Below are 25171 nucleotides of genomic sequence, written 5' to 3'. Positions count from 1 at the left end.
TCTATTTTTACAAAAGAAAGGATGGCTTGCAACTGTGGCAAGATTTTATTTCCCATGAAAATTGAACCTGGCTTTTTTTTTTTTTTTTTTTTTCATGATTCCTGACATCTCACTCAGGAGTCGAGGCGGGGCATGGCAAAGTGTTGCCAGAGGAACTATCCTGGTGAGGGGTTAATGGAGATGACCTCCCTCCATCCAGAATGGACACATGTCTGGGATTCATCCCTTAGGCAGTGGCTAACCTTCATACCTGTCTAGCTTCCTGCTGGGCTCTTCAGTCACTCAGGACAAAAATGGTTTGAGTGTGTGCTGGCTGGAGAAACAGAGCTTGAATTATTTGAGTCCTTGGAGCTCTAGAATCTGGTGTGGACAAGGGAGGCACTGGACAGGGTGGTCTACTTCCAAGGGGGCACCAAGGTGTTCCAGGGCATAGGGACCTGAGAGGGAGGAGAGGAAACTGCTCTCAGGTGGAGACAGCCATCTCCATGGAATGCAGCATACAGAACCAAGCTCGAAATGTCACCTTGGAGTAGAATTGGCAAGAACAATGGATCTGACATGGGCTCCATGATTTCTTCAGTTGAAATAATGACAAATTGAAGAGAAAGCAGAAAGACAAAGAGATGGGGTGAAGTAGAAGCAAGACCAGGAAGCAGGTGGGAAGGAACATTACAAAGTTTTTCTCCTCAAATAAAACTTGGATTTGAAATGTTAAACATCCTTCTGGTTATTATCCACAAGACAGACTGAAATGAAATTTCCTTAGACTATAAATAAAGGGAACAAACTTTGGACTTCTGGTTTATAGTTGCTCTGTGCACTTCATTTTCCCTCCACCTGGGAAAAGTTTATTCCTTAACCAGGGTCCAATTTTGTTCTCAACAACAACAAAAACAGCAAAAAAGGACACAGCTTTATTTGTGGCTCTTTTATGTCTCCTCCTTATAAATTTGGAATTCAAACTTACAAGTTTGTCGTCACCAGTTTCTTTTCCCTGAAAGATGTAGAATAGTCACTCAATCAACCATTTGTTCCTAGATATATAATCCTGGCAGGTAGGTACCTTCCCTCTTGTTCTCATTGGTCTTCCTTTGAGAATGATGATCCTGCTATATTGAGCTGTATCTCCACATCTGCACCCATGCTGGTCCCTCTATCCAAAACAGCTTCTCTGTAGGCACTGATTACTCAGATTCCACATATGATCCAACTCCTCTGAGTCAGAATGGATGTCATCTACTTCCTGTTGTGGTTTCTGTGAGAATTGGTTGAGACTGTGTCCATCTCTTGCATGGGATGGTGACCTCCCACAGGAACAGACATTGCCTGTTCATCTCTGTGTCCCAGCTGACCCAGTGACTGGTGAATGATAAATGCTTAGTCAATGTTGGTGGCATTTGATGTCTACCTCTTCTTCCACTCCCATAATCACCATGCTATTCCCTTCTCTCAAATTAATGGCATCACTGAACCAACCATGTGCTACGATGAAAACAGATTATGGAAGGTTGAGTAATGGCTCCCTAAGAGGTCCACATCCTTATTCCTATAGTCAGTGAATTTTGCCTTATATGGCAAAAGGGATTTTGCAGATGTGATCAAGTTAAAGATTATTTTGGATTATCCAACTATCCCGGATATAATCACAGAGTCTTTTAAAGAGAGAGAGGCAGGAGATCAGAGATCAGAGAGAAGGCGATTGGAGCATGGTAGGCAAGGAAGCAAAGGCTTAATAATGGGGGTGGGGAGAAGTATGAGTCAAGGCATAAAGACAGCTTCCAGAAGCTGGAGACGGCAAGGAGATGGATTCCCCTTACAGCTTCCAGAAAGGAACAAGCCCTGAAAATGTTTAATACACAAACGAACAGAGATTGATTCCGGCTTTAAGGAGCTCGTTCTTTCCACTCAATGGAGGAGATAATTTGGGAAACTATGATAGTGGTTAGAGATGAGAGATAATGAAAGTCTGTCTACCAAGGGCAGAAATAAATACTGAATAGAGGAGATGAGTGAGCACCTAGAGAATCGACTGGCATTAATATGGTCATGAGCAACAGGGAGCTAGAGACAGAGGGAGGGAACATAAGTTCTTAGATCTGAGTCCTTTCCTTGATGACTTTTCCCTTGTTGCATTTCAGCACCCCACCAGCCCACCCACCTCATCTGAGTATCTACCCTTTGAAATTATCTTTTCCATTTAAAAGGTCCCCTTTTTTCCTTTTAATTCCAACTGAGAATTGGGAAAAAGGAAGCTGATTAGAGGAACCCCCATGAGATGAAGACAATTGATAGTGCCTTTCATCTTCCCAGGCACGTGAGCATTTACAACAAGGTATTACCTGACTGAAAGGGCTCTCACCAGGGCAAGAACTGTGCTGGATGAATCCCTTCGTTAAGAATGTTTTCTGGGGGCTAGTGTTGTGGCAAGGCATTGGACCAGTTCAAGTCCTGGTGGTTTGGGTGCCTGCCACCCACATGGGAGACCCAGATGGGGTTCCTGGCTCCTGGCGTCAGCCTGGCCCAGCCCCAGCCATTTAGAAAGTGAATTAGCAGAGCTCTCTTTCTGTCTCTCTCTCCTCTCTCTGTAACTCTGCCTTTCAAATAAAATCAAATCCGTCTTAATAAAAAGAAAGATTTGTTTGTGGTCTGGGCATTCAGTAACCCACTGTTAGTGGTTCTCTAGCTGCCTCTCAGGTGCATGCCTCCTCCCCTTGATTAGAGATAAATTAGGAAGAGACTGTAGGGCAATAGAATGACAACAGGCCTCAGTTTAAACTTCAACTTTGCCCAGGACCGATTGTGCGGTCTTGGACACATCACTTCACTTCTCTGAAACTATTTTCTCATCTGAAAAACAGAGGCATTCATAATGCCTCTTAGGGTTACCATAAGAGACATATGAGGTAACATTTGTATAGCGCCTGCCAAGAGGCAGGTTCTCAACACATGACAGCCATGATTCTGGCACTTCCGTGGCTCCCTGAGTAGCCAACAGGGCTGAACACATAATACAGGCAGGCAGCAGCACTTTACAGTTTGCCATCTACAAACTGTAGAACTCATTTAGTAGAATGGCATGCTCTACATCCAGACATTACAGGCTTTCTGTTTGTCCATTTTGTGTAAGAGAGTCTGAAATGGAATTTAAGTGTATCTCTAATAGTGCACCAAATTCGATTAAAACAAATAACCACCAAGTCTTGAGATGAAAAAAGACCTCAAACATCATCAGTTTTGGACAATTCACTCAACACAACACTTTTCTGGAGGGTGGTAAGCAGGATAATGGTTTCCAAAGATGCCCACTCCTTATTTCAGGAACTTTTGAATATGTTGCCTTCTCTGTAAAGGGTCTTCACAGATGTGATTAGGGTAAGGACCTTGAGATGGGGCTAGTAGCCTGCACTATACAATAGGGCTCAATCTGATCACATGGGTCCTTAATAGTGGAGAAACTTTGAAAATTTTAAGAAGAGGGGGCTCTATTTTGGAAGAATGGTCAGAGATGTATTTTTGTCGGAGGAAGAGGAATGTAGGTGGCTTCTAGAAGCCAGAAAAGACAAGGAATGGTTTCTCCTAAGAGCCTCCAGAAGAAATGCAATCCTACTGGCCCCTCAACTGTAGTGAGACTTGTGTTGCACTTCTCACTTACGGTCCAGTATGATAATAAATGTGGAGGCCAGTGCTGTGGCACAGCTGGTTAAGCCATGGCCTGCAGTGCCAATATCCCATATGGGCGCAGGTTTGTGACCTGGCTGTTCTACTTCTGATCCAGTTCCAAGCTAATGTGCCTGGGAAAGCAGTAGAAGGTGACCCAAGTTCCTGGGCCCCTGCACCCATGTGGGAGACACAGAAGCTTCTGGCTCCTGGCTCCTGACATTGGTCTGGCCTAACTTTGGCCATTGTGGCCATTTGGGAAGGGAACCAAAGGATGGAAGCTATCTCTCTCTGTATCTCTCTCTCTCTCTGTAACTCTGCCTTTCAAATAAACAAGTAAATCTTTTTAAAAAGATAATGAATGTGTGCTTTAAGTCACTATGCTTTTTTTAATTTACCATTTTTTTTTTTTAGCAATTTGCTCAATGGCTCATTTTTTTTTTAAAGATTTATTTATTTGAAAGGCAAAGTTACAGAGACAGAGAGAGGAAGAGAGTGAGAGAGAGAGAGTGAGAGAGAGAGAGAGAGAGAGATCTTCCATCTGCTGGTTTACTCCCCAAATGGCCGCAATGGCCAGAGCTGGGTCTGTCCAAAGTCAGAAGCCAGGAGCTTCCTCCAGGTATCCCATGTGGGAGCAGAGTCCCAAGTACTTGGGCCATCATCTGCTGCTTTCTCAGGCACATGAGCAAGGATTTGAATCAGATGTGGAGCAGTCAGGAGTTGAACTGGTGCCCATATGGGATGCTGGCACTGCATGCAGAGGCTTTACCCGCTACACCACAGCACTGGCTCCATACGGGTAGTTTTTTAAAAACTTTTTCTAAAATATTTATTTATTTATTTATTTAAAAGGCAGAGAGAGGGAGAGGCAGAGAGATAGAGAGGCAGAGAGATTTTCTATCTATTGGTTCACCCTTCAAATACAACAGCCAGGGCTGGGCCAGGCCAAAGCCAAGAACTAGGAACTCCATCCTGGTTTCCCATGTGGATGACAGGTGCCCAAGTATTTGACCCAACATCCATTGGCTTCTCAGGTGCATTAGTGGGAAGCTGGATCAGACATGTAGTAGCTGGGACTCAAATTCGTACTCTGATATGCGATGCGGGCATTGCAAGTGGCAGCTTAACCTACTGTGCCAAAACACCAGAGCCTGTTTCTTTTTTTAAAAGGTATTTATTTAGGCCAGCTCCGCGACTCAATAGGCTAATCCTCCACCTTGTGGCGCCGGCACACCGGGTTCTAGTCCCGGTCAGGGCACCAGATTCTGTCCTGGTTGCCCCTCTTCCAGGCCAGCTCTCTGCTGTGGCCCAGGAGTGCAGTGGAGGATGGCCCAAGTGCTTGGGCCCTGCACCCCATGGGAGACCAGGAGAAGCACCTGGCTCCTGCCTTTGGATCAGCACGATGTGCCGGCCACAGCGGCCATTGGAGGGTGAACCAACGGCAAAAAGGAAGACCTTTCTCTCTGTCTCTCTCTCTCTCACTATCCACTCTGCCTGTCAAAAATAAAAAAATTAAAAATTAAAAAAAGTTATTTATTTAATTTTATTTGAAAGGCAGCATACCAGACAGAGAGAGAGAAAGAGAGAGACAGAGGGATCCTCCATCTGCTGGTTCACTACCCAAATGCTCACAATAGGCAAGGGCTGGGCCAGGCTGAAGCCAGGAGCCAGAAACTCCATCCGGATCTCCGACATGTGTGGCAGGGACCTATGTATTTGAACCACCACCTGCGGCTTCCCAGAGTGCACAGCAGCAGGAAGCTGGATGGGAAGTAGAAGTGAAGCTTGACCCCCGACACTTTGATATGGGGATAAGGGTGTCCCCAGTGGTGGCTTAACCTGCTGAGCCACAATGCCTGCCCCAAACAATTAGGTTTGTTGGTGGCGATTTGTTATGGAATCTGATAGGAATAGGAAACCGATACAAGTGGAACAAACACAAAAGCTCAGGAAGGCCAGCATGGTCATGTCAATAATTAAAGCAGCTTTTCTGGTCTATAATAAGCATTCTCAGAAACTTCATTTGTCATCTATAGCACTTTATTCTGATCTACGCTGATCTATATGTATCTTTTTTTTTTTTTAGATTTTGTTTATTTATTTGAGAGGTTGAGTCAGAGAGAAGGAGAGACAGAGATCTTCCATCCACTGGTTCACTCTCCAAATGGCCACAATAGCCGGAGCTGCACCAGTCCAAAGCAAGGAGCCAGGAGCTTCTTCCGGGTCTCCCACCTGGGTGCAGGGCCCCAAGCACTTGGGCCATCTTCTACTACTTTCCCAGACCATAGCAGAGAGCTGGATCGGAAGAGGAGCAGCCAGGACTCGAACCAGCGCCCATAAGGGATGATGGCTCTGCATGTGGAGGCTTAGACTACTGTGCCACAGCATCGGTCCCTAAATGTATCTTTCTTAATATGCCTCCATGTACAAACATGCACCTTAAAATGGAGCACTGATAATAAACACAATGCTCCTTATACGACTCCACCCCTGAAGTACACAGCAAGGATCCTTGATCCCGACACTCGCTTCTGTCCATAGAGCCCAAGCTTGAGGATTTTTGCAGTTAGTCTGCACTTGGACTCTCTCTTAAGTCCCATTTATATCTCGTTCAGTTAATTTTCAAAGTGCAACAGTGGGACAATAAGCATATGTGAAATAGTATCACATGGGCCAGCAAAAACCCAGGCCTTAAGTTGTACCACCAATGATGGAAACAGGCTCTTTGTTCAAATTTATAAATCTCCTAAGATACAGATGGAAACTAGACAGCTAGATGCCTGTCACTATGATTACTGCTTTTTACCATGAATCTTATGTTTTTTTCTTTTCAGTTTTCTTTTAAAATTATTTTTCTGATTACTAATAAAAGTAAAACATAGAAAATCTGTCAAAGTCCCACCCCAGATATATTTATCAAGAGATAAGAATCTTAAAACTAGTATTTTTATACATCTAGCCAAAGAAAATCATTGTGTGTATATAAGAGAACTAAACAAGTAAGAAGAGAAAGCCACTAGGGATAGATGTAGGCCTTGAAACATTGGTTCTCAGGTCTCTCACCTTCCACATGTGTAGCAATAACCCAGGAACCACATTCTCACTAAGAAGGTGAAACAGGAGAAAATTCCAGGTCACTAGGAGAATGATAATGATGGTCAACCCAGAAAGATCTATTAAATTCCAGGCTGTACACTAGTCCCTTAAATCTCTATACTAACCATATGCAGTAGGTATTACTATCATTAAATTCACTTTACAGCTGAGAAAACTGGAGCAAAGAGAGGTTTTGTAGCTTGCCCACAGTCACAAATCTACCACGTGGTACAGGTGGCATCGGAACTCAGTCTCTCAAAAGGAAAGTCCCATACTTAACCACCTTGCTACACTGCTTCACTGAGGACAGAATGATTGACTTCACTCTAATAAATCTATTAAAGTAAGATAGAAAATTAACAGACTTTTTTTTTTTCAAAAACAAGGATTAAAATAAAGGGACTTTACAAAAAACTCAATAAATAAAGACACCTTAGTCCCATAATAATTTCAAAAGAATTTTTTTCTGATTTAAAAAGTAAAAATGCATGTTCACTGTTGAAATTTTGGGCAATATAACAATTACAATGAGGAAAATAGACATTGTGTGGTTTTAATTAGCCACTTTTTTTTCTTCTTCAAGATTTATTTGTTTGAAATGCAGAGTGACAGAGAAGGAGCAACAGATCTTTCATCTGCTGGCTTACTCCTCAAAAACTTATAAATTTAGTTTTAAAATTAAACAAATATTGATCAGATTTAATATATTCTAGAAATACTTTAAAAAAAAAAAAGGCAGAGTAACAGAGAGGGGGAGAGATCTTCTACTGGCTGATTTACTCCCCAAAGGGTCACAATGGCCAGGGTTTAGCAAGGCTGAAGCCAGGAGCCAGGAGCTTCTTCCTAGTCTCCCACATGGGTGCAGGTGTCCAAGCACTTGGGCCAATTCTCTGCTTTCCCAGGCACATTAGCAGGGAGCTGCAGCAGAAGTGAAGCAGCAGGGACTCGAACTGGCACTCATTTAGCATGCCAATGTTGCAGGCAGGCTTAACCCACTACGCAACAATGCTAGCCCCTCCAGAAATACTCTTTAAATTCCATTTTGGACTCCTTGGGGGAAAAAAAGGAGTTACAATAGACATTTCCAAAGGGATATTTGCATAGGCTCTGTAGTATCTGGATATGTGGAAAACATGTGATTCTACCAAATAGGTTCTACAGTTTACAGAACTACAAACTGTAAAGATTCTAAGATCTCAAAGATTCTGCTTTTGTAGGTCTGAGATGAGAATTCCCACTTTTAAGATGTGCTTTCAGCAATTATGGCATCCCTGGCTTGCTGATCTCACTTTGAGAAGCACTGTCTTAGCACACAGAAAGGAGCAGTTAATTAGGACCAGTGCTGTGGCACAGTGGGTTAAGCCGACACTTACAACATCAACATCCCATACCCCAGCATCATATATGAGTGCTGTTTGGAATCCCAGCATCTCTGCTTTCAATTCGGCTCCCTGCTAATGTGCCCAGGAAAGCAACAGAATCGGTTCAAGTGCTTGGACCCCTATACCCATGTGGGAGACTAGGAAGAAGCTCCTGGCTCCTGGCTTTGGCCTTGCCCAGCTCTGGCCATTGTGGCCCTTTGGGGAGTAAAACAGTAGATGGAAGATCTCTCCCCCCCCCTCTGTTCTGCCTTAAAAAAAAAAAAAGTATTTCTAGAGTATATTAAATTTGACCAATATTTGTTTCATTTTAAAATTACATTTATTTTAAAAATAATAACTTCATTTTCAGTTGTTCTTATACTCAGAAAAGTTTGAGAATTGCTGTCCAGGACTTAAAAAGAGCAATCCAGGCCGGCGCCGTGGCTCAACAGGCTAATCCTCCGCCTAGCGGCGCCGGCACACTGGGTTCTAGTCCCGGTTGGGGCGCCGGATTCTGTCCCGGTTGCCCCTCTTCCAGGCCAGCTCTCTGCTGTGGCCCAGGAGTGCAGTGGAGGATGGCCCAAGTCCTTGGGCCCTGCACCCCATGGGAGACCAGGAGAAGCACCTGGCTCCTGCCTTGGGATCAGCGCGATGCGCTGGCCACAGTGCGCCGGCCACGGTGGCCATTGGAGGGTGAACCAATGGCAAAGGAAGACCTTTCTCTCTGTCTCTCTCTCACTGTCCACTCTGCCTGTCCAAAAAAAAAAAAAAAAGAGCAATCCAGGGATGGACATGTGGCTTAGTGATTAATACACTGCTTGGAATGTCCTCGTCCCATATCAGAGAGCCTGGGTCCCAGTCCTGGCTCCCCTCACTACTTCAGTTTCCTACTAATGCACACCCTCAGTGGCAGAAGATGACAGCTCAAGTAGTTGGGTCCCTGTGATTCACGTGGGAGACACAGAATGAGTTCCCAGTTTGCAGTGTCAGCCTGGCCCAGCCTCAGGTGTTGCAAGCATTTGGGAAGTGAAACACTGGATAGGAGATATCTGTCTGTCTGTCTCTGTATCTTTCTGTTTGTCTTTCAAACAGAATAAAAAGTTTTAAAAAAGAGGTTCAGAATTCTTGGACCCAGAATTCAAAAACCATACTGTTTCCAGAGAAGTTGCTCCCCTTTCAATTCTGAAATTAAATTTTCTAGAGGAAATAAAGAAGTGGGAATGAGGAAACCATACCATACTTGGGGGAAATAAGACCTTTGTAGATTACTCCATAGGTGTATTTTCCCGACTGAGCTAAGGCTGTGGGCCCAGGTCAGCCACAGCCTAAATGTAGCCCCTTGGAGCCCACTAGTAAGGTTTATGTCCTCAGCTCTGAGCCCGAGTCACAGACCTGCATTTAGCTTTGCTTTTCCAAAAAGCAAAGAGCTCCTCTCTGTTGACACCAGGCCCATGTTCTAGCTATTAGCAAATGACAAAGGATTTTCCACATGCAGATTCAAAAAAGCATATGCACTGTGAAGGGCATAATGGAACTTCAATAGCTAAAACTTATTAGAAAGAAATCCAACAATCGATGCCAAAGGCATGAGTTCCTAACAGAATAGCAAGACAAAAGCCAGAAAGAGGAACAAAAATATGCATTGTAGGGGAGGGGCAGGCAGGGAGGTGTAGTTTTATATGGAAGAGTTGACATCATTGTTTCCCAATAATCCTCAGCATGCAGGAAACAGATGGGAAAGAAGTGGTGGAAGGGGCTACTTATGGTAACAGAGCATGCTCTCTGTTCAGAATGCTCCCATTTGAAACCTAAATGTTTTACTTTGAAAAACTGAGGTTGGAAACTATTGGCAGAAGTTTTATTCAAGTATAACTAAATCCTACTGAACCTATCACCTTTGCAATGCATGGAAAAATGGAGCTCTGAATGTCAAACCCTGCTTTACTCCAGCATAGTGGCTGTTTGGAACCAGAGCAGATAAATCCATAGAAGTGGAACTGAATGTTGGGCAGACGTGGCTTGAGTTCTACTTCTCTGCCTTCCTTGCTGAGTGACACTGTGCAAGCTAATTAACATCCCTGAATTGTCTCTCATTTGTAAAATGGGGAAAACAAGTTTCCACACATGAAGTGGGCAAAGGTTGAGGTTGGACATTTATACCATATAGCTAAATTTAACCAAAAAAGAAAATTAGGACGGTTTTTATCTTTTAACGGAATTCCTCATTCTTTTGTGTTTTGGTAGGGCACAAACAGCCACAACCAGACAAACCAATGGCCACTCTCATTATTATCAGCTACTCTGCCCTCACCTGTGTGTAGATTCACTCCTCTATTGCTGTAGACAGACTTCTGTCTTCCCATTCAGGGACTTCCCACCCCCAGCCTGGCCACTGTTAAGTCACCCTTGGGTACCCTTCCCAGAGTGCAGGAGGGTATGACCAGTTCCACGTATGGAGCCACATGGTTTCCTTCCTCTAGAAAGCATCCACTCCATCTCCCAGATCTCTGACCTCCTTCACAGTAGGGTGATTTTTTTTATTCTGTTATTGATTCTGCGCCCCCTACCCTCACCCCACCACAAACAACCCACTATCCGATGGTTCTCTTTCAAGCGCCTGTCTCACACGCTAGCATTTCCTGCTTCCATTTCCTCTGTAGTCCTTATTTCAGTCTTTCTCTTCTGAATCCTCAAGACTAAGAGCTACTTCAGAATGTCTTTGTAATCCAACAGCACCTAGCATGTTAGAGTGCCATTAAATGCTTGTTGAATTGAACTAAAAGCCCCATAAAATATAGTTTCCAATGAAAAACATAAAAAGAGCTAAGAAATAAAATATGCATGATCACACAAATTAGATCAATTGCCTTTCACTGAGACTATAGATTTATTTATGGTTTGCCAGATTCCTAGCTTATATGTCAAACTATTTTTTACTGTTTATGACAGTAAGAGCTTGTACGTCTATGTGTCTATGACAGTAAGTGCTGTTTTATGTTGCTTTGGTGGGGGGCAGGGTGGGTGATGGTGATGCTTCTCCCTCCCCCTCCACGGGTGGCTGGGAGGGAACCCACCAAAGGCATTCTGGGCCAGCATCAGGCCACGGGCGTGGCATCAGGGCCTGGTATGCATCAGCCAAGCTTGAACTAGAACAAAGAGTGCCTGAGACTGGATCCCAGAAACTCAGTTGGTTCTGGGGCCCCGCCAAGAATGTGGTTCATACTGGTGAGGTAGTAGGAAGAGACAGTGTTCCTGAGGAGCTCTGTACAAAGCCTGGGTCGGTTTCTATCCAGGAGTAGCAGCTAAGAACCCCTGTGGGTCCATTAAACAATCTTGGATTCCTGATAATTTAGCACACGAGCAATGTCCCCAGTCATGAGCTTCCTAGAAGGGCTCTAACGCTGGTTTCCTGCAGGAGGAAACAGGGCCAATCAATCAACAGCTGTGTGTCTGCCTCGGGGCTCACCCTGAGAGAGGCACTGTGAGCCACCCAATCTGTGTGAGCTGCCAAATGCCACCTGACTTCAGCGCAGCTTACTATCTACTTGCATGCACAAAGTCAGCCAGAGAACAGAACAAAGGTAGAATGGAAACCAAATTAGGTGCCTCTGACCCTAAGGGAGTGGATGTTCCCGTGGGGGTGGGAGGAAGAGGATTGTGGCTTCAGTGGACAGGGAGGGATCTGGGAGGAAAAGGTGGGGTCTGGATGGACTTGAAAGCTGGTAAATTTAGGTAGTGTGTTTGAAAGAGCCTTGCAGAGGACAAAGTGCTATGTGAATGAACATTGTTATTAAAACTATTAATGTTCTAGGCCAGGGGAAGAGCAAAGCAAAGGGCAAATTTTTTTTTTTTTCAGTTTTCTTTTTGGACAAAACTGTAAAGTAAATGCCAAATTATGAAATACCTACTCTGGGAAATGTGATCCCCGCCTAAAACTATGACCTTAGGAGTCAGACCCAGATTTAAATCCTGCCCTTCCCATCTTCATAATCTGACAAGTGATTGAACCTTTTGGGCATCAGTTTTCTTCTCTGTAAAATGGGATTAAATGCCAAATTCTTAAAGATGTTGAAAATTTACTTTGTATACGTAAAGTGATATAGTATAAAGTGATATAGTATATGTATATACTATATTTATATACTATAAAGTGGTATTGTATTTTTAAAGTCATATAGTAAGCAATCAACCAGTTAGTAGCTCCTATTACCAATTTAAATAGCAAAAGGTCTGATCCCATATTGGAGTGCCTGGGATCAAGTCCAGGCTCTACTCTCAATTCCAGGTCCCACTAATGTGCACCCTGGAAGGCAGCAGGTGATAGCTCAGGTACTTGAATATCTGGCCCCTATGTGGGAGATCCAGATTGAGTTCTAGGCTCCTGGGTTGTGCATGGCCCAGCCCAGGTGGGATGTGGGCATTTGAGGAGTGAACCACTGGATAAAAGATCTCTTCATTTTTCAAATAAAAATAATCAATAAAAAAATTTTAAAAACCAACAGAAACAAGGTCTGCTTTGGTCAGCCTTCATTTCTGGACTACTTTTCTCCTTCCACGAGACCTCATCTTTTTCCTCCTTCCTTCTACTGTCCAGCAGCTTGATGTTCTCATTTTTCTCTATCAAAACTTGCTCTTAGAAAAAAATCTAGTACTGGTATTTATTCTCCTCTGAATTGTAGTCAGTATGTTTCCTCCCAGGGGTTCTTTGGGTCTTAGCTAAAATTTTATCCTGGCGGAGGGATCAGAATATGGGGCAGGGGTGGGGGGAGTTCTACTCAGACTCCTAAAGTTCCAGTAAGTTGTGGCAGTCCTTTCAATCAGTACTTGAGGCCACTTCAATGTAAACACAGCATCTGTGTTGGCACATAGAGAGAAACAATTCAGAGAATGGGGTGAGACTAGCACCCATAAGAAAAAGGAAAATTCAAAGGTGGGATAAGTAGGAAAATGCCTCATTGGCTTAAATACACAGCAAGCAATGGGGGGAGGGGACTAGCTCCATGTGGTGGAATGAGAAGGCCATGTCAAGATGGCCGCTGGCAGGCCAGCGGCAGTTACTCAGGAATAGCTCCAAGACACACCTGGCAACAGAGCCTGCCTGGCAACAGGCTGTGATTGGATGGCTTCAGATACTGCCTGGCAACAGGCTGTGATTGGTTAGGGCATAAACTGCCCCTTGACCAGATTGGCTGCCTTGGCTATTTAAGCTGCTGTACCAACTGAAATAAACGAGTCTGCGGGCTGCTCTCCTCTGGCTTTCACCTGACTCCCGGGGTCTGTGTGGTGACTCCTCGCCTCTTGTCCCCACCATGCTCCTCCTCTCAACGAATCCACTGCAACAGCTACATGTTCCCGAACCTCAAGACCGGGTCTGAAGGGTCAACTAGAAGGAAGTGGGGTTTGAGAACCAGAGGCCAGGGTAGGCAGGTAGCTCAATGGAGCAGTCTGTTCTAGAGGGAACAAGCAAGAGGTAGCCCCAACTGGAAGTCTATCACTGCTTTCTTCCAGAAAGATTTAACTACAGCATCTCATGGCAATGAGGCTGGTGTGGTACTGAAACTTCTTATCCCCAGACTGAGCCCCAGAACATTCAGCTCCAGTCCACCCACAGATTCACAACCACACACACAGCCATGAAATCCAGGCAACCTTTCTGCAGTGAGGTGACTCCTGGAAATCAAGAGTCCCCAGCGAAAGCTTCAGAAATGCCTTGGTCAATCAACTTCTGGAATTCAGGCTATCTGCACCCCCTGTGCCTACAGAAAAGATTCTCAGGTTATCCCACAGATGCTTAACAGATTAGGGGGAGATATAAAAGGAATGTGTCAAAAACTACAGCTCTAATACATTGGAGGGTTTGTCAGCCACTTAGGTGGCATCATCTAGGGAAACTGTGTTCACAGTTCCACCTATTTCCTTCTGCATCAGCATAAAGGCAGGGTCCCAGCTCTCTCCTGCCCTGCAGATGGTTCTCTGGGCTCTGGGACCGGGCTGGACCAACAGGAGAGTCAGTTTCCTGAGCAGCCCCCATGCCTGGGCCTCTTGAGGGTAGAAGGCACCTGGGTGGCTGCCAGTGGGGGTGGACAGGGGAGGAGGAAGGCTGAGGCTGTCTCTGTGGTGAGGGGGCTCTTGGCAGAGGTCTAAAGAGTGGGCAGGAGTAGGTGGAAATAGTTGTTTCTATTCCCTGAGTGGGTTGTCATATTCAGACTACCCAGAGTAAGTTACAGCTTGGCTTCAAGTTATCCTGGCCGTTTGCTCCAGATTCAAAGCCCTGATTCTCCTTTCAGTTCTTCTGTTTTATTCTGGGAGCTCAGAGGTAGGAATGCCCCTCTAAACTGAAGCCCACGAAGATGCAGTTCTCCGCAAGTTCCCCGTCCAAGAACTCGTTTCTCTTTCAGTTCCCCATGGGCCAGCAGTGGCTGCCAGTGTCTTTTTCAGGTGTTTTTTTTTTTTTTTTTTTTTTTTGAGGGCCCTTTAATTTCAGGTTGACATTTGGCTTCTCTATTGCTGGGCACTCATGGCCCAGCTCTGGAAAAGCTCTGCATGAATTGGCCTCCATTCAATGGGGCAAGCAATCTGCTTCCTGTCCCCCCTGGTGAATGATTAATGCCCACTTAACCATTTCATTGGTGCCTCATTCAGCAAGCAGGTGGTTATACTAGAGTAAGTTTAGGGTGTCGTGATGACAACAGGTACATTTATAGTTGACTATGTGTGTGCTTCCCGCTAAGTTCTTTATCCATATAAACTCTTTTTTGTTGTTGTTGTTGTTTTTCACCTCAATTCTATTATCCCCATTCCATGTCTGAGAAAACTGAGGCCCAGGGAAGGTAATTAATTACTTTGCTCCAAGGGCATTCAGCTGGGAAAAAAACAAAGTTGAAATTCTATCCCAGATAGTAAAGTTCCAGAACTCCTAATGAGATCCCCCAGCAGGAGCACCTGCCTTGGAAAGATCAGGGAAGGTTTTCAGAACCTTCCAATGCTGAGAGCCAAACGATGAAGAATTAGCCAAGGGAGGTGTGATCAAGATGTGACAGACAAGAAGCTGGGAAGGAAACCACTAAGCCAAAGAGAATACCGTGGCCTTCAGTTCTCCATTCAGTGTTAAATCTTATCTTGGATAGGAAAACATTTACTTTCCTTGCTAAGACTTTCTCCTGTTTATGTTAGAGTATCTCATCTATTTAATCAGAGATCAAAGCTTTCATTTTCTCCTTCAGCTTTCCCTGCAGTCATGACAGCTAACTTCAAAGCTTAATTGAGCAATTGGTTTCTGAAGGTTTGTTCACATCACTTAGGCTGTAAAGTTCTTGATTTTGGAGTCCATCTTCATTTCTTTCTTTCTCCCAGTACCTAGCACAGTGCCCTAATAAATATTTGTTGAATAACTGAATAAACAAAATGAGGGAATCATTTAATCTCAGAAGTGGAGAACAGCGACATCTATTAGTTCCCTTTGTCCTATCCTTGCCGTGAACCTTCTTGTCATCTCCCAAATCAAATCAAATACACATGCGTGCACACACACAAATTCCTTTTGTCAGCCTGGTAAGAACTGGAAAAAAATTCAGGTATGAAAAGGTTCACAGTTCTTAATAAACATTCAAAGGATACAATCTGAATGATCAAAGCTGCTTATCCAAGGAGAAAATGGTTTGCAAACCTGTGCATCACGGACGGTGTTTCTCAACCCTGCCTACGTGTCAAAATCATGCAGGAAAGATTCTGACTTTTTTTTTTTTTAAGGCAGAGAGACACAAACAAAGAAAGATCATCTATCTTTTGGTTTACTCTCCCAATGCCCACAATAGCCAGCATTGGGCCAGGCAAAGCCAGGAGCCAGGAGCTCCATCTGGGTCTCCCACGTGGGTGGCAGGGATCCAAGTACTTAAGCCATCATCTGCTGTCTTCCCAGTGTTCATTAGCAGGAAGCTGGATTGGAATTGGAGCCAGGATTCAAACCCAGGCATTCGATATGAGATGAAGGCTTCCCCAAGTGGTGTCTTAACTGGTGCACCATAGCTCTGCCTCTCTGTTTTTTATTTTTATTTTTTACAGAGTTAGACAGTGAGAGAGAGAGACTGAGAGAAAGGTCTTCCTTTTCCGTTGGTTCACCCCGCAAATGGCCGCTACGCCCGGCGCACTGCGCCAATCCGAAGCCATGAGCTAGGTGCTTCCTCCTGGTCTCCCATGCGGGTGCAGGGCCCAAGCACTTGGGCCATCCTCCACTGCCTTCCCAGGCCACAGCAGAGAGCTGGACTGGAAGAGGAGCAACCGGGACAGAACCAGCACCCCAACCAGGACTAGAACCCAGGGTACCAGTGCCGCAGGCGGAGGATTAGCCAAGTGAGCTGCGGCGCCAGCCCTTTTTTTTTTTTTTTTTTTTTTTTAAAGTTCATCATATTGTATCACTATGAAGGAGAGTTACTGGGCCAGAGCAAATCTTTTTTTTTTTTTTTTTTACCAAAGTAGTAATGTAAAGATTGCTCAGAAAGGTGAGAAAATCCTTAGTTTTTAAAGTGAGCCAACATGGAGGAGGATAGTTTCCCCACACGCACTTTTACTGGTTCCTGGCTCCTGGCCCCAGCATCTCCAAGTTCTACTGGAAGTAGGAGAACACTTGGCTTATAGGCGGGAAGTAGGAGATGACCATGGATCCATTCTGGCCTCACAGGGCTTCACTACCCCCTCCTGACATTGGTGACAACATAACATGGATTTTATAATACAGCTACGAGGGTCTTCATAGTCAGTGGTCAAAAAGAAGAATAAGAAGACTATACTATTTTTAACTTCAGTAGTAAGGAAGGGATGATCTTCTCCCCCTATTCCAGACAGGAAGAGAAAGTTAGCTGGTTCCCAGGGGAGAGTCACTGTATTAGCCGGGAAATGAAAAAGGCTCCAGCCAAGTCTGCTAAGAGCCACCTCGTACCATTCCTGGGTGTCCTTACTGGGCTGAAGGAACAGTGGTCCAAGAAGGGAGAAACTGTCCCTTCTCATCAGGCCTATGTGCAACTGGGGACCATCAAAGCATAGTCTGAAATTGCCATGGATGTGGATGCCTGCCAAAATTGCATACACAATGTGTGTGTCTTTTTTTTTTTTTTTTTTTTTTTTGACAGGCAGAGTGGATAGTGAGAGAGAGAGACAGAGAGAAAGGTCTTCCTTTTTGCTGTTGGTTCACCCTCCAATGGCCCCGGCGCATCACGCTGATCCGAAGCCAGGAGCCAGGTGCTTCTCCTGGTCTCCCATGCGGGTGCAGGGCCCAAGGCCATCCTCCACTGCCTTCCCGGGCCATAGCAGAGAGCTGGCCTGGAAGAGGGGCAACCAGGATAGAATCCGGCGCCCCAACCGGGGCTAGAACCCGGTGTGCCGGCGCCGCAAGGTGGAGGATTAGCCTGTTGAGCCACGGCGCCAGCCTGTCTGCCTGTCTTTCTAAAGGTAGAGGTTTCTGTTTTTCATCCACTTCCCAAGATTAAGGATGACAAGTGGCCTTGAGCACTCTAAGCTGAATACCTGTGTATCACCCACACACCCCACAGAGTCAGTTTTCTAGCTGAAGGTAGCAGAGCTGGACCTCAGCAAATTACAGAAATGGATTTCATTCAGGCTCGATGCTCAGTCTCTGTCCTCCCGGAGTTCCCATTCAGGTGCTTCGCTGCCTTGTGTTCAGCTGGCCTGAGCACAGCAAACTGTCACCAGCTTTGTCCTCCACTCCAGCGTGGGTCTCTTCTTCTCCATACAAGCACAGGGGCTCTCATTGTTTCTCTGCATCTCTTCCCTTCTGTCTTTGTGCTCCCAAACCAGAGTCCACCTGTCCTGATTTTTACCCTGCTCTTGGTCCCTAAAGTGCAGTGACCATGATGTCACTTTTGAGGAGCCGTTCCCAGCCTCCTGGATTCTAGTTGCCACACTGACGTGCTAGCCCTAGCATTCCGGTCTGAATTTCCAAGGCGGTTGCAAAGGGGCGATGCCCAGCTCAGCTCTTCCTTGCTAGAAGCCGAATCCGGGCCTTGCCTAGTAGCCAATAAGGATTTCAGAAAGTCCATGGGGAGGCTACCTTGTTTCGGAGAAAACCACCAACACTGGCTTTATTTACTGACACTTCACAACAAAAAAATAAGGGGAAACTATCTAACCAGCTTTAGTTGTTGAAAAATAAAAACCCTAATTACTCTTCATTTATATAAGCTGCTTATTACATGTGCTTAATTTCCATGTCATACAAAAACGGTGTGTGGATATGTAAGTGGATCAGTTTCAAAGCTCAACTCTATTCAGATATGTTCAATTTTTGAAAGTTTTCTGACTTGGAATGTTGGCTCAGACATGGAAGCCAGGGAGGGGAAAGGAGCCTAACAGGCCAGGGCCTCATCATGATTTCACTGCAAGACTTCAGGCAGGTCAATTTACCTCCCTGGGCTCTTTCCTCCTCCCCAAGGTGGGAAACACTGGCTACCGGTTTTCCATTTTTTCTTTAAGCAGTAAATTCCCTCCCAACCCCACCCTCACCCTGGGACCTTTTTTCCCCTAAATGACCCATGTGCCAAAACCGAAAATATAAAGCAGGTGAAAGAACAGTTGCCTACGGGTGCCTTTGAGATATGTTCACAGAACTCTGGGCTTCCGGCTCTTCCTATGATGAAAGACTTTGTAAGAATGAGGCAGGGCTGGCAAGCACCCTTACGCCACTGTCCCAGCTCTGGAGGGAGGGCCCAGAATAGCACTCGCACGGTAGAAGATGGCATCTAAAAGCATTCCTAGTGTACCTGGACGTTAACGGGAAGCCATACACAAACAGGAGGGAAATATCTCATCCTGAACTACTGACAGCAGTGGTTAAAATGCATGTTTGGGAGTTCTTTCACACTCAAAAAAAAAAAAAAAAAAAAAAACAAAAAAACAAAAAAAGACCTTAATCTGAGCAATTCTACTTCAAATCTATCTCTCCAGATTGTTGGTGAAGATAAAGTGAATTGGCTCAGTTATACCTCAATTTCAAAAGAGAAGCTTTGAAACCTGTGTTTCCTCAAGCTCTAAAATACTAAGCCATTTGTCCTAATGACATGGCTGACTGTGAACCCCGGAATACCACAGGAATATCACACCACTGCAAATTACTAGGTGGTGCTGAGTCTTTGGGGGAAAAAAAAGGGTGTGTGTGTGTGTATGAAAGAGAAGTATTGCACTGTTTTTGAGATGCTTATTTGATATGGACTAATCAGGTCGTTGGGGGATTATTTTCCTGGAGGCAGAATCATTCTGCACAGTTGCACAGCCCTTACATTTTCCCCTTTGTTATATCTATCTATGTATAAACACACCGCTCATAAAGAGTGCGCTATTTTTTCTCTAACTGAAGTTTCTGCAGACAAGGCCTTTTTGTCATGGGTAAGTGCAGGGTCAGTCAACCTTACAAAAGGAGTCATTTAATGCTCAATTTTCCCAACTTTCCTATGATGAAAAACTTTTAACCTCAAATGCTGTTTTTGTATGCTAGAATTGCTTTCTTTCCTCCTCGCCCAACAAATGTTTAAATTCTCTCTCCTTTGCTGGATTCCTTCTTGCCTCCCAATCTGCCCTTGAAAACGGAGATGCTCTCCTGTTCTCTTCTGTATCCTCAACTATTTCAGATTCGAGGCCCTCTGACCTTTCCACAACCCTCTTCTTGTCTGATACATCACAGGTTAATCTGAAAGCCGAGAGGAGCTAAAAGGTCTGGGGGTTGGGAAAAGAGATGGGGGGGGGGGGACTATCTATGTGGCATCAGCTTAGAAATTCAGAAAATGTTTGTGTAACCACTCCCCACCCCCGCCCCGGCCCAGGATCCCCGCCCCCACCGCACCCCACTGCCTTCTAGCACATTAATATAAAAAGATGTGAGCAGATGAAATCGGAGCGCCCAGGAGGTCGCGCAGCCCCCGCCCACCATCCCACTGTCCACTCCTCCGCCCTCCCTCCCGGCACCCCGCTCCCACCCCCAGCCCGGAGGTGGCCGCTGGAAGTCGGGGCAGCACCGCCCATTTAACGGCTGGGGTGCGACCCACGCCAGGACTGACAGCCCTGCCCGTCACAGTGGCAGCGCTGTGCACCTTAAGAGTCATCTGTTCATTCTTTCTTTCTTTTTTTTTTTTTCTTAAGGTATAGCGAGGTCTGGAATACATTAACTTGTGAACTAAATCGAACACACCCCAAGAGAGTCCATCTCTCCCTCAAACAAAAAGAAGGGGAAAAGGGAGGGGAGGCCCGTTACCATCCTGTCCCGAGCTTTCCAGATACTCCGTCAGGTCACAGCCGAACGCGCTGGCGGCTCCCTTGCGTTTCAGCTTCTGCTTGGCACCCTTGTTCTTCATGAGTTAGTCCCGAAGAGGCTGCCCCTCCGTCTCGCCTCCCCACTGCCTGGCGCCGCGGTAAGATGGTCTCCCGGCTCCGATCACCGGCCGCAGCGCGGCTCTGCGGTGCCGCCTGGGCCAAGGCGAGAGCCGGGGCGGAGGCGCTGCGCATGGACCCCGCGGGGCGGCGGGCGGGCCGGGCCAGCCGAGCCTGAAATCCACGCGGCGCGCCTCCAGGGCCGCCGCGCCGGAGGCCGTGCCGGGCTGGCAGCTGCGGGCGGCCGGCTTGGGAGTGTCACTTCCTCACTGGGAGTCCCAGGGACTTTCACGGGCTGCGGCGTCTCGGGGCGCGCTTCCTCGGCCGCGGCGGGGGAGGGCGAGCTGTCGAGTCCGCCTTCCTCGGGGGCCCGGACGGGACGCCGGCGCGGGGCGAGGAGACAGCCCGGGGGCCGCTGTGGGTCCGCCGCCCTGGCCAGCGGTCGTGCCTTCAGGCGGCTTCGGAGGAGCGAAAAACAAGCATCCCGTCTCTCTCGCCCGCCCTCACGCCTTCCTTTTTTTCCTGTCTTACAAATCCTAGGATCATCCAGCTCAGGAAACGCTGGAAGGAAGTTAGCTAGGGAGGGGGGCGGAGGGTGGAAATTTTTGGCAGCTCTGAGCTGCGTGTATGGAACCGGAGGAAGTAGGTGGGTGGGTTGAGGAGCACCGGGTGGGGGAGAGGACGCGCTCTCCTGAGAGCCGGGCTGCGACTCCCGAGGTAACCCCCGGCGTGGGGAGGAAATCGCCGCGCGGCTGAGGAGCCGCGGCCCGCGCCACCCGCTTCCCGCCCGCGCGCCCGCGCGGCGCTTTGAAGCGCGCAGGAGGAGGTGGCCGGGCGCTGGCTGGGACCCTCAGAGAGTGCTGCCTCAGTCTGCCCCTCACGGCCATCGCATCCCTGACAACTTTCTATTTCGGTGCCTGCCTTTCTCCTCCACAAACACCTCGGGACTAGTGACAGAAACAAAGACGGGCTTCCCGCGGAGAAACCTGACAGGCAGCGGTTTTCCGCGACCACTCCCCGCCCCACCCCCACCCCGGCCGCGCTGGCTCGAGACCTCGAGCCCCGTGAAGCCCCAGGCCACGCGGGGGCGCGGATCGCAGCTGGGTAACCACTGCCCAGGAAATCAAGTTTCTGCTTACTGATTCAAGTTCATACACACAGTCGCGCGCGCGCGCGCACACACACACACACACACGCACACACGTGAGCATTCCTGCAAAGTTTGCTGAGTGGAAGTGAGCGAGCTTGGAGGCGAGCTTGCCGCGGTGGAGAGGCCTCTGGTCCCCCTGCATAGGATGAAGAAAGCACTCCTCCAGGTTGTGTCCTGATTTGCCTCAAGTTGTTTCAGGAAGGCATGTTTTTTCTTCTCCAGGAAGATCTGAAATTCCTTGACTTCTGTGTACTCAGCACACAGCAAGCACTCAGATTCTTGTGATTTAACCATTTGAGGATTAGATTAAACTTCCTGTATAAATTCAAATCCATATATAGCCTTAGAGACTAGGGCAGTTCCTACAGCTCAGATTGCTGGCAACCGCTTTGTGTACAGGATTTTAGTTACTGAATCCCTTCACAGGCACTTATCGCCCTGTACATCACCATGACACTTGATGAACTTTGATCCTTGACCTTTCTTTATGTAGGGTCACAACTTCATAGCCAGCGTACTGAGTCTGGCCCACAGATGTGCTTGGTTCGCAAATGCCATGCTTTAAAAAAAAATTTTTTTTTAAATTAGTAGCCAACATTAAAGAGTTAAGAGGTCTCATAAAAGAGATCTGGATTTCTGCCTCCTCTTGCAGAAATGGAAGATCTGGTTACACCACAAGCACATTCCCATATGGTAAGGACTGCTGATGCCAAGTTGTAGCAGCCCTCTTGGAGGCATTGTCTTTAGAGAGATGAACCGTCCAGTTGCGTGCCCTTGGCATCTGTGTCTCCCCATCCCACCTGCACCTGCCTGGCCTCCAAAGCGGCTTGAGTTTGCACCCCAAGCTCTGTGGATGTTCTCTCCTTCCTGCCATTTTCCATCCATCTCTCAGTGACACCGGCATTGCCCCAGTCATCTTGGCTAGAGGTCTTCTAGTAACCACTGACTCACTTCGCTCCTTCCGCCTCCACTTCCAGGCTGTTCCTGCCCAGAAACATCAATCCTACAAGATGCCTCTCAGCTGGGTTTCTCTTTTCCAGGCACTCAGCAAGGCTCACCGATCCCTCAATTATCAGAATCATTCCTAGTGGGTTTTGCTGAGTCCGGTCTCCTCCCGACACTTCATCCTTCCTGTATACTTCTTGAAGTGTTTCTTTGGCCATATGCCTGCCTTGCCCCAACCCTTCAGTGACTCCCTGTTTCCCACTGCCAGGGCAGCAGTATTTAAGCATATGGAAAGCTACTTGGAGAATATTGATAGGGTATTTAGTATAAAGACTTGTTCCTTCCTTTATTGGTAAGGAAACATCTCGGTATGGGACTATAATTATCACTAATAGCATTTGTTTAGGAGTCCACTTCCACAAGGATTTCGATCTTCATTATTTCATCTGCCCTACAGTGAATTTTATCATCTTCTCAGCAAAGGAGAGAGACTGAAGTGGTACTTTTTTCCCGGGTGTAGGCCCCCAGGGCACAAATTGTGGACAGTTTTTCAAGTTTTATAAATCACCTTTTGAAACTTTTTTTTTAAAAAGATTTATTTATTTATTTGAGAGCCAGAGTTACAGAGAGAGAGGGAGAGACAGACAGGGAGAGATTTTTCCATCCAGATGGCCCCAGTGGCCAAGGCTGGGTCAGGCTGAAGCCATGAGTCAGGAGCTTCATCTGGGTCTCCTATGTGGGTGGCAGGGGCCCAGACACTTGGGCCATCTTCTGCTGCTTTTCCCAGGCTGTCAGTAGGGAGCTGGATTGGAAGTGGTACAGCTAGGACACGAACTGGTGCCCATATGGGATTCTGGCATAACAGGCAGCATTACCCACTGTGCCACAGTGCCAGCCCCTACCTTTTAAATCTTTTTATTTTGAAGAAATTTTAGCTTATAAGAAATTTGTGGGAGACAGTCAAAGAATTCTCACCTATTTCTCACTTACCTCGCCAAATACTAATATATAGCAAAAGTACAATTATCAAAGGTAGGAAGTTTTGCATTTATACAATAATATTAACCAATCAACAGATCTTACTCAAATGTGAATTAATTTTTAATTACATGTTATTTTTATTAAATGTGATCTTTGCCAGTTAAGTTTTGAAGCAGTAATTTATGAATAATTCTCTAAACACTTCAAAGTCTGATTGTGCTACATAGAAAATCCCCTTCATCACCATCCTACCCAGCAGAAGCAGATGTAGTTTGTCAAAAAACAGGCTAGCTGGGTGAGCTGATAGGGCTAGTGATGTTGACACAGCCCTGAGATTCCTCTACTTCACTTAGGATTCCTCCAAAGGACTACCATCACAAAATTTTCAACCTGGAACAGTCCCAGTGCCCTTTTGTTCCCTGCTTCGTGCTAAGTTGGCTTCAAGGTTGTTAAGGGTTTAGGGTGGAGGTAATAATGTTGAGCACCTGGCAAGGAGTCCATTATGCTGTGCTGATCGGACAGCCTCATTTGAAATGCTCACACGGAGGTCCGCTGTCTCTGTTTAAGAAGTCCCAGTCATCTGTACTGAATGATGGGATGCATTAACGTATTTCTATGGCAGATAGTGAAATCACGTGGTGACCGCCTTCTGCATTTGTTCCCTGTTCCTCTCAGTGTTGAGCATCCACTGTGCCAAACTTGAATTTCACCCTCGTTCTGGTTGCTCTTGTTTGATTCTGCTTTCTCTGTCCTTCCTCTGCTTATCTATTTCTCGTTACATTTTTCTCTCCCTTATTGCTTACTCTAAGAAGACTCTTTTCTGGGTCTGGGAAATAAAATCAGATTTGGGTTCCAAAGGGTTTTACCCTTAGGCTGTGGACTTCCTAGAAAGCATGGTTATAATGGAGATAGTATAGGAGTGTTAATTAAAGAAATAATTATGCTACTTGGTGATAATATAAATTATGTCTTTAGCAGATTGTCAGGGTTCTAATTTGCTAGAAAAGCACTGGTGTTGCCTGTGATCCCTCTTATCTGCACTGTTGAAGACAGATGCCTCTCAGAGTGTGCCATCTGCTTCCTTCACCACTGGGGACGGTAGCAGTATTCTCTGCTGTAAATAAGTAGATACAGAAACCGAGCAGGCGTTGAAAGGCATTAGTGCCAACTGTGGTCTAAACTTCTTTTACCAAATTTGTCTTTAAAACCAGCTATTGATCAGCATTCTCTCTCCTTTACCAGGGTCTAATTAATTAGATGCTCTTATATGACTCCTTGTCCTTGGACTATGATGAATATGTTTGGAATTCCATGTGTATTAGCTTTCATTACTATCCTGGATACCCAAAGCAGTCTGCTTTATAAAGAAAAGAGGCTTATTATGAATCACAGTTCTGGAGGCTCATATTCCAAGATCAGAGAGACCCCACTGGTCCCATATCTTGTGTCGGCAATCTAGTTGGCAGAGTCCTAAGGTAGTTCAGGGCACCACAGGCTGAGACTGAGTGTGTGTGTGTGTGTGTGTTTATATGTATATATATCTCAATCTGTGCCCTCTCTTTCTCTCTCTCTCTCTCCCCCTCCCTCCCCTCCCCTCTCCTCCTCTTCT

At 46.1% G+C, this 25171-nt stretch overlaps 1 protein-coding gene across 2 annotated transcripts in view; it reads right to left on the bottom strand.

Moving 5' to 3' along the window:
* ARHGAP31 (Rho GTPase activating protein 31) overlaps positions 1-20607 on the bottom strand; it is a 130272-nt gene extending 109665 nt beyond the window's left edge. For both annotated transcript variants that reach the window (XM_062208515.1, XM_062208517.1), the window contains exon 1: positions 20371-20607. In XM_062208515.1, the coding sequence (XP_062064499.1) occupies positions 20371-20470 (100 nt within the window). In that variant the 5' untranslated portion in view covers positions 20471-20607. The remainder of the gene's footprint in view (positions 1-20370) is intronic.
* Between the last annotated feature and the right edge of the window lie 4564 nt (positions 20608-25171).

The sequence above is a fragment of the Lepus europaeus genome, chromosome 2, assembly GCF_033115175.1.
Source record: "Lepus europaeus isolate LE1 chromosome 2, mLepTim1.pri, whole genome shotgun sequence".
Lineage (NCBI taxonomy): Eukaryota > Metazoa > Chordata > Mammalia > Lagomorpha > Leporidae > Lepus > Lepus europaeus.
Note: the sequence above shows the minus strand (reverse complement) of the source record. Positions and strands in the feature narration are given on the sequence as shown.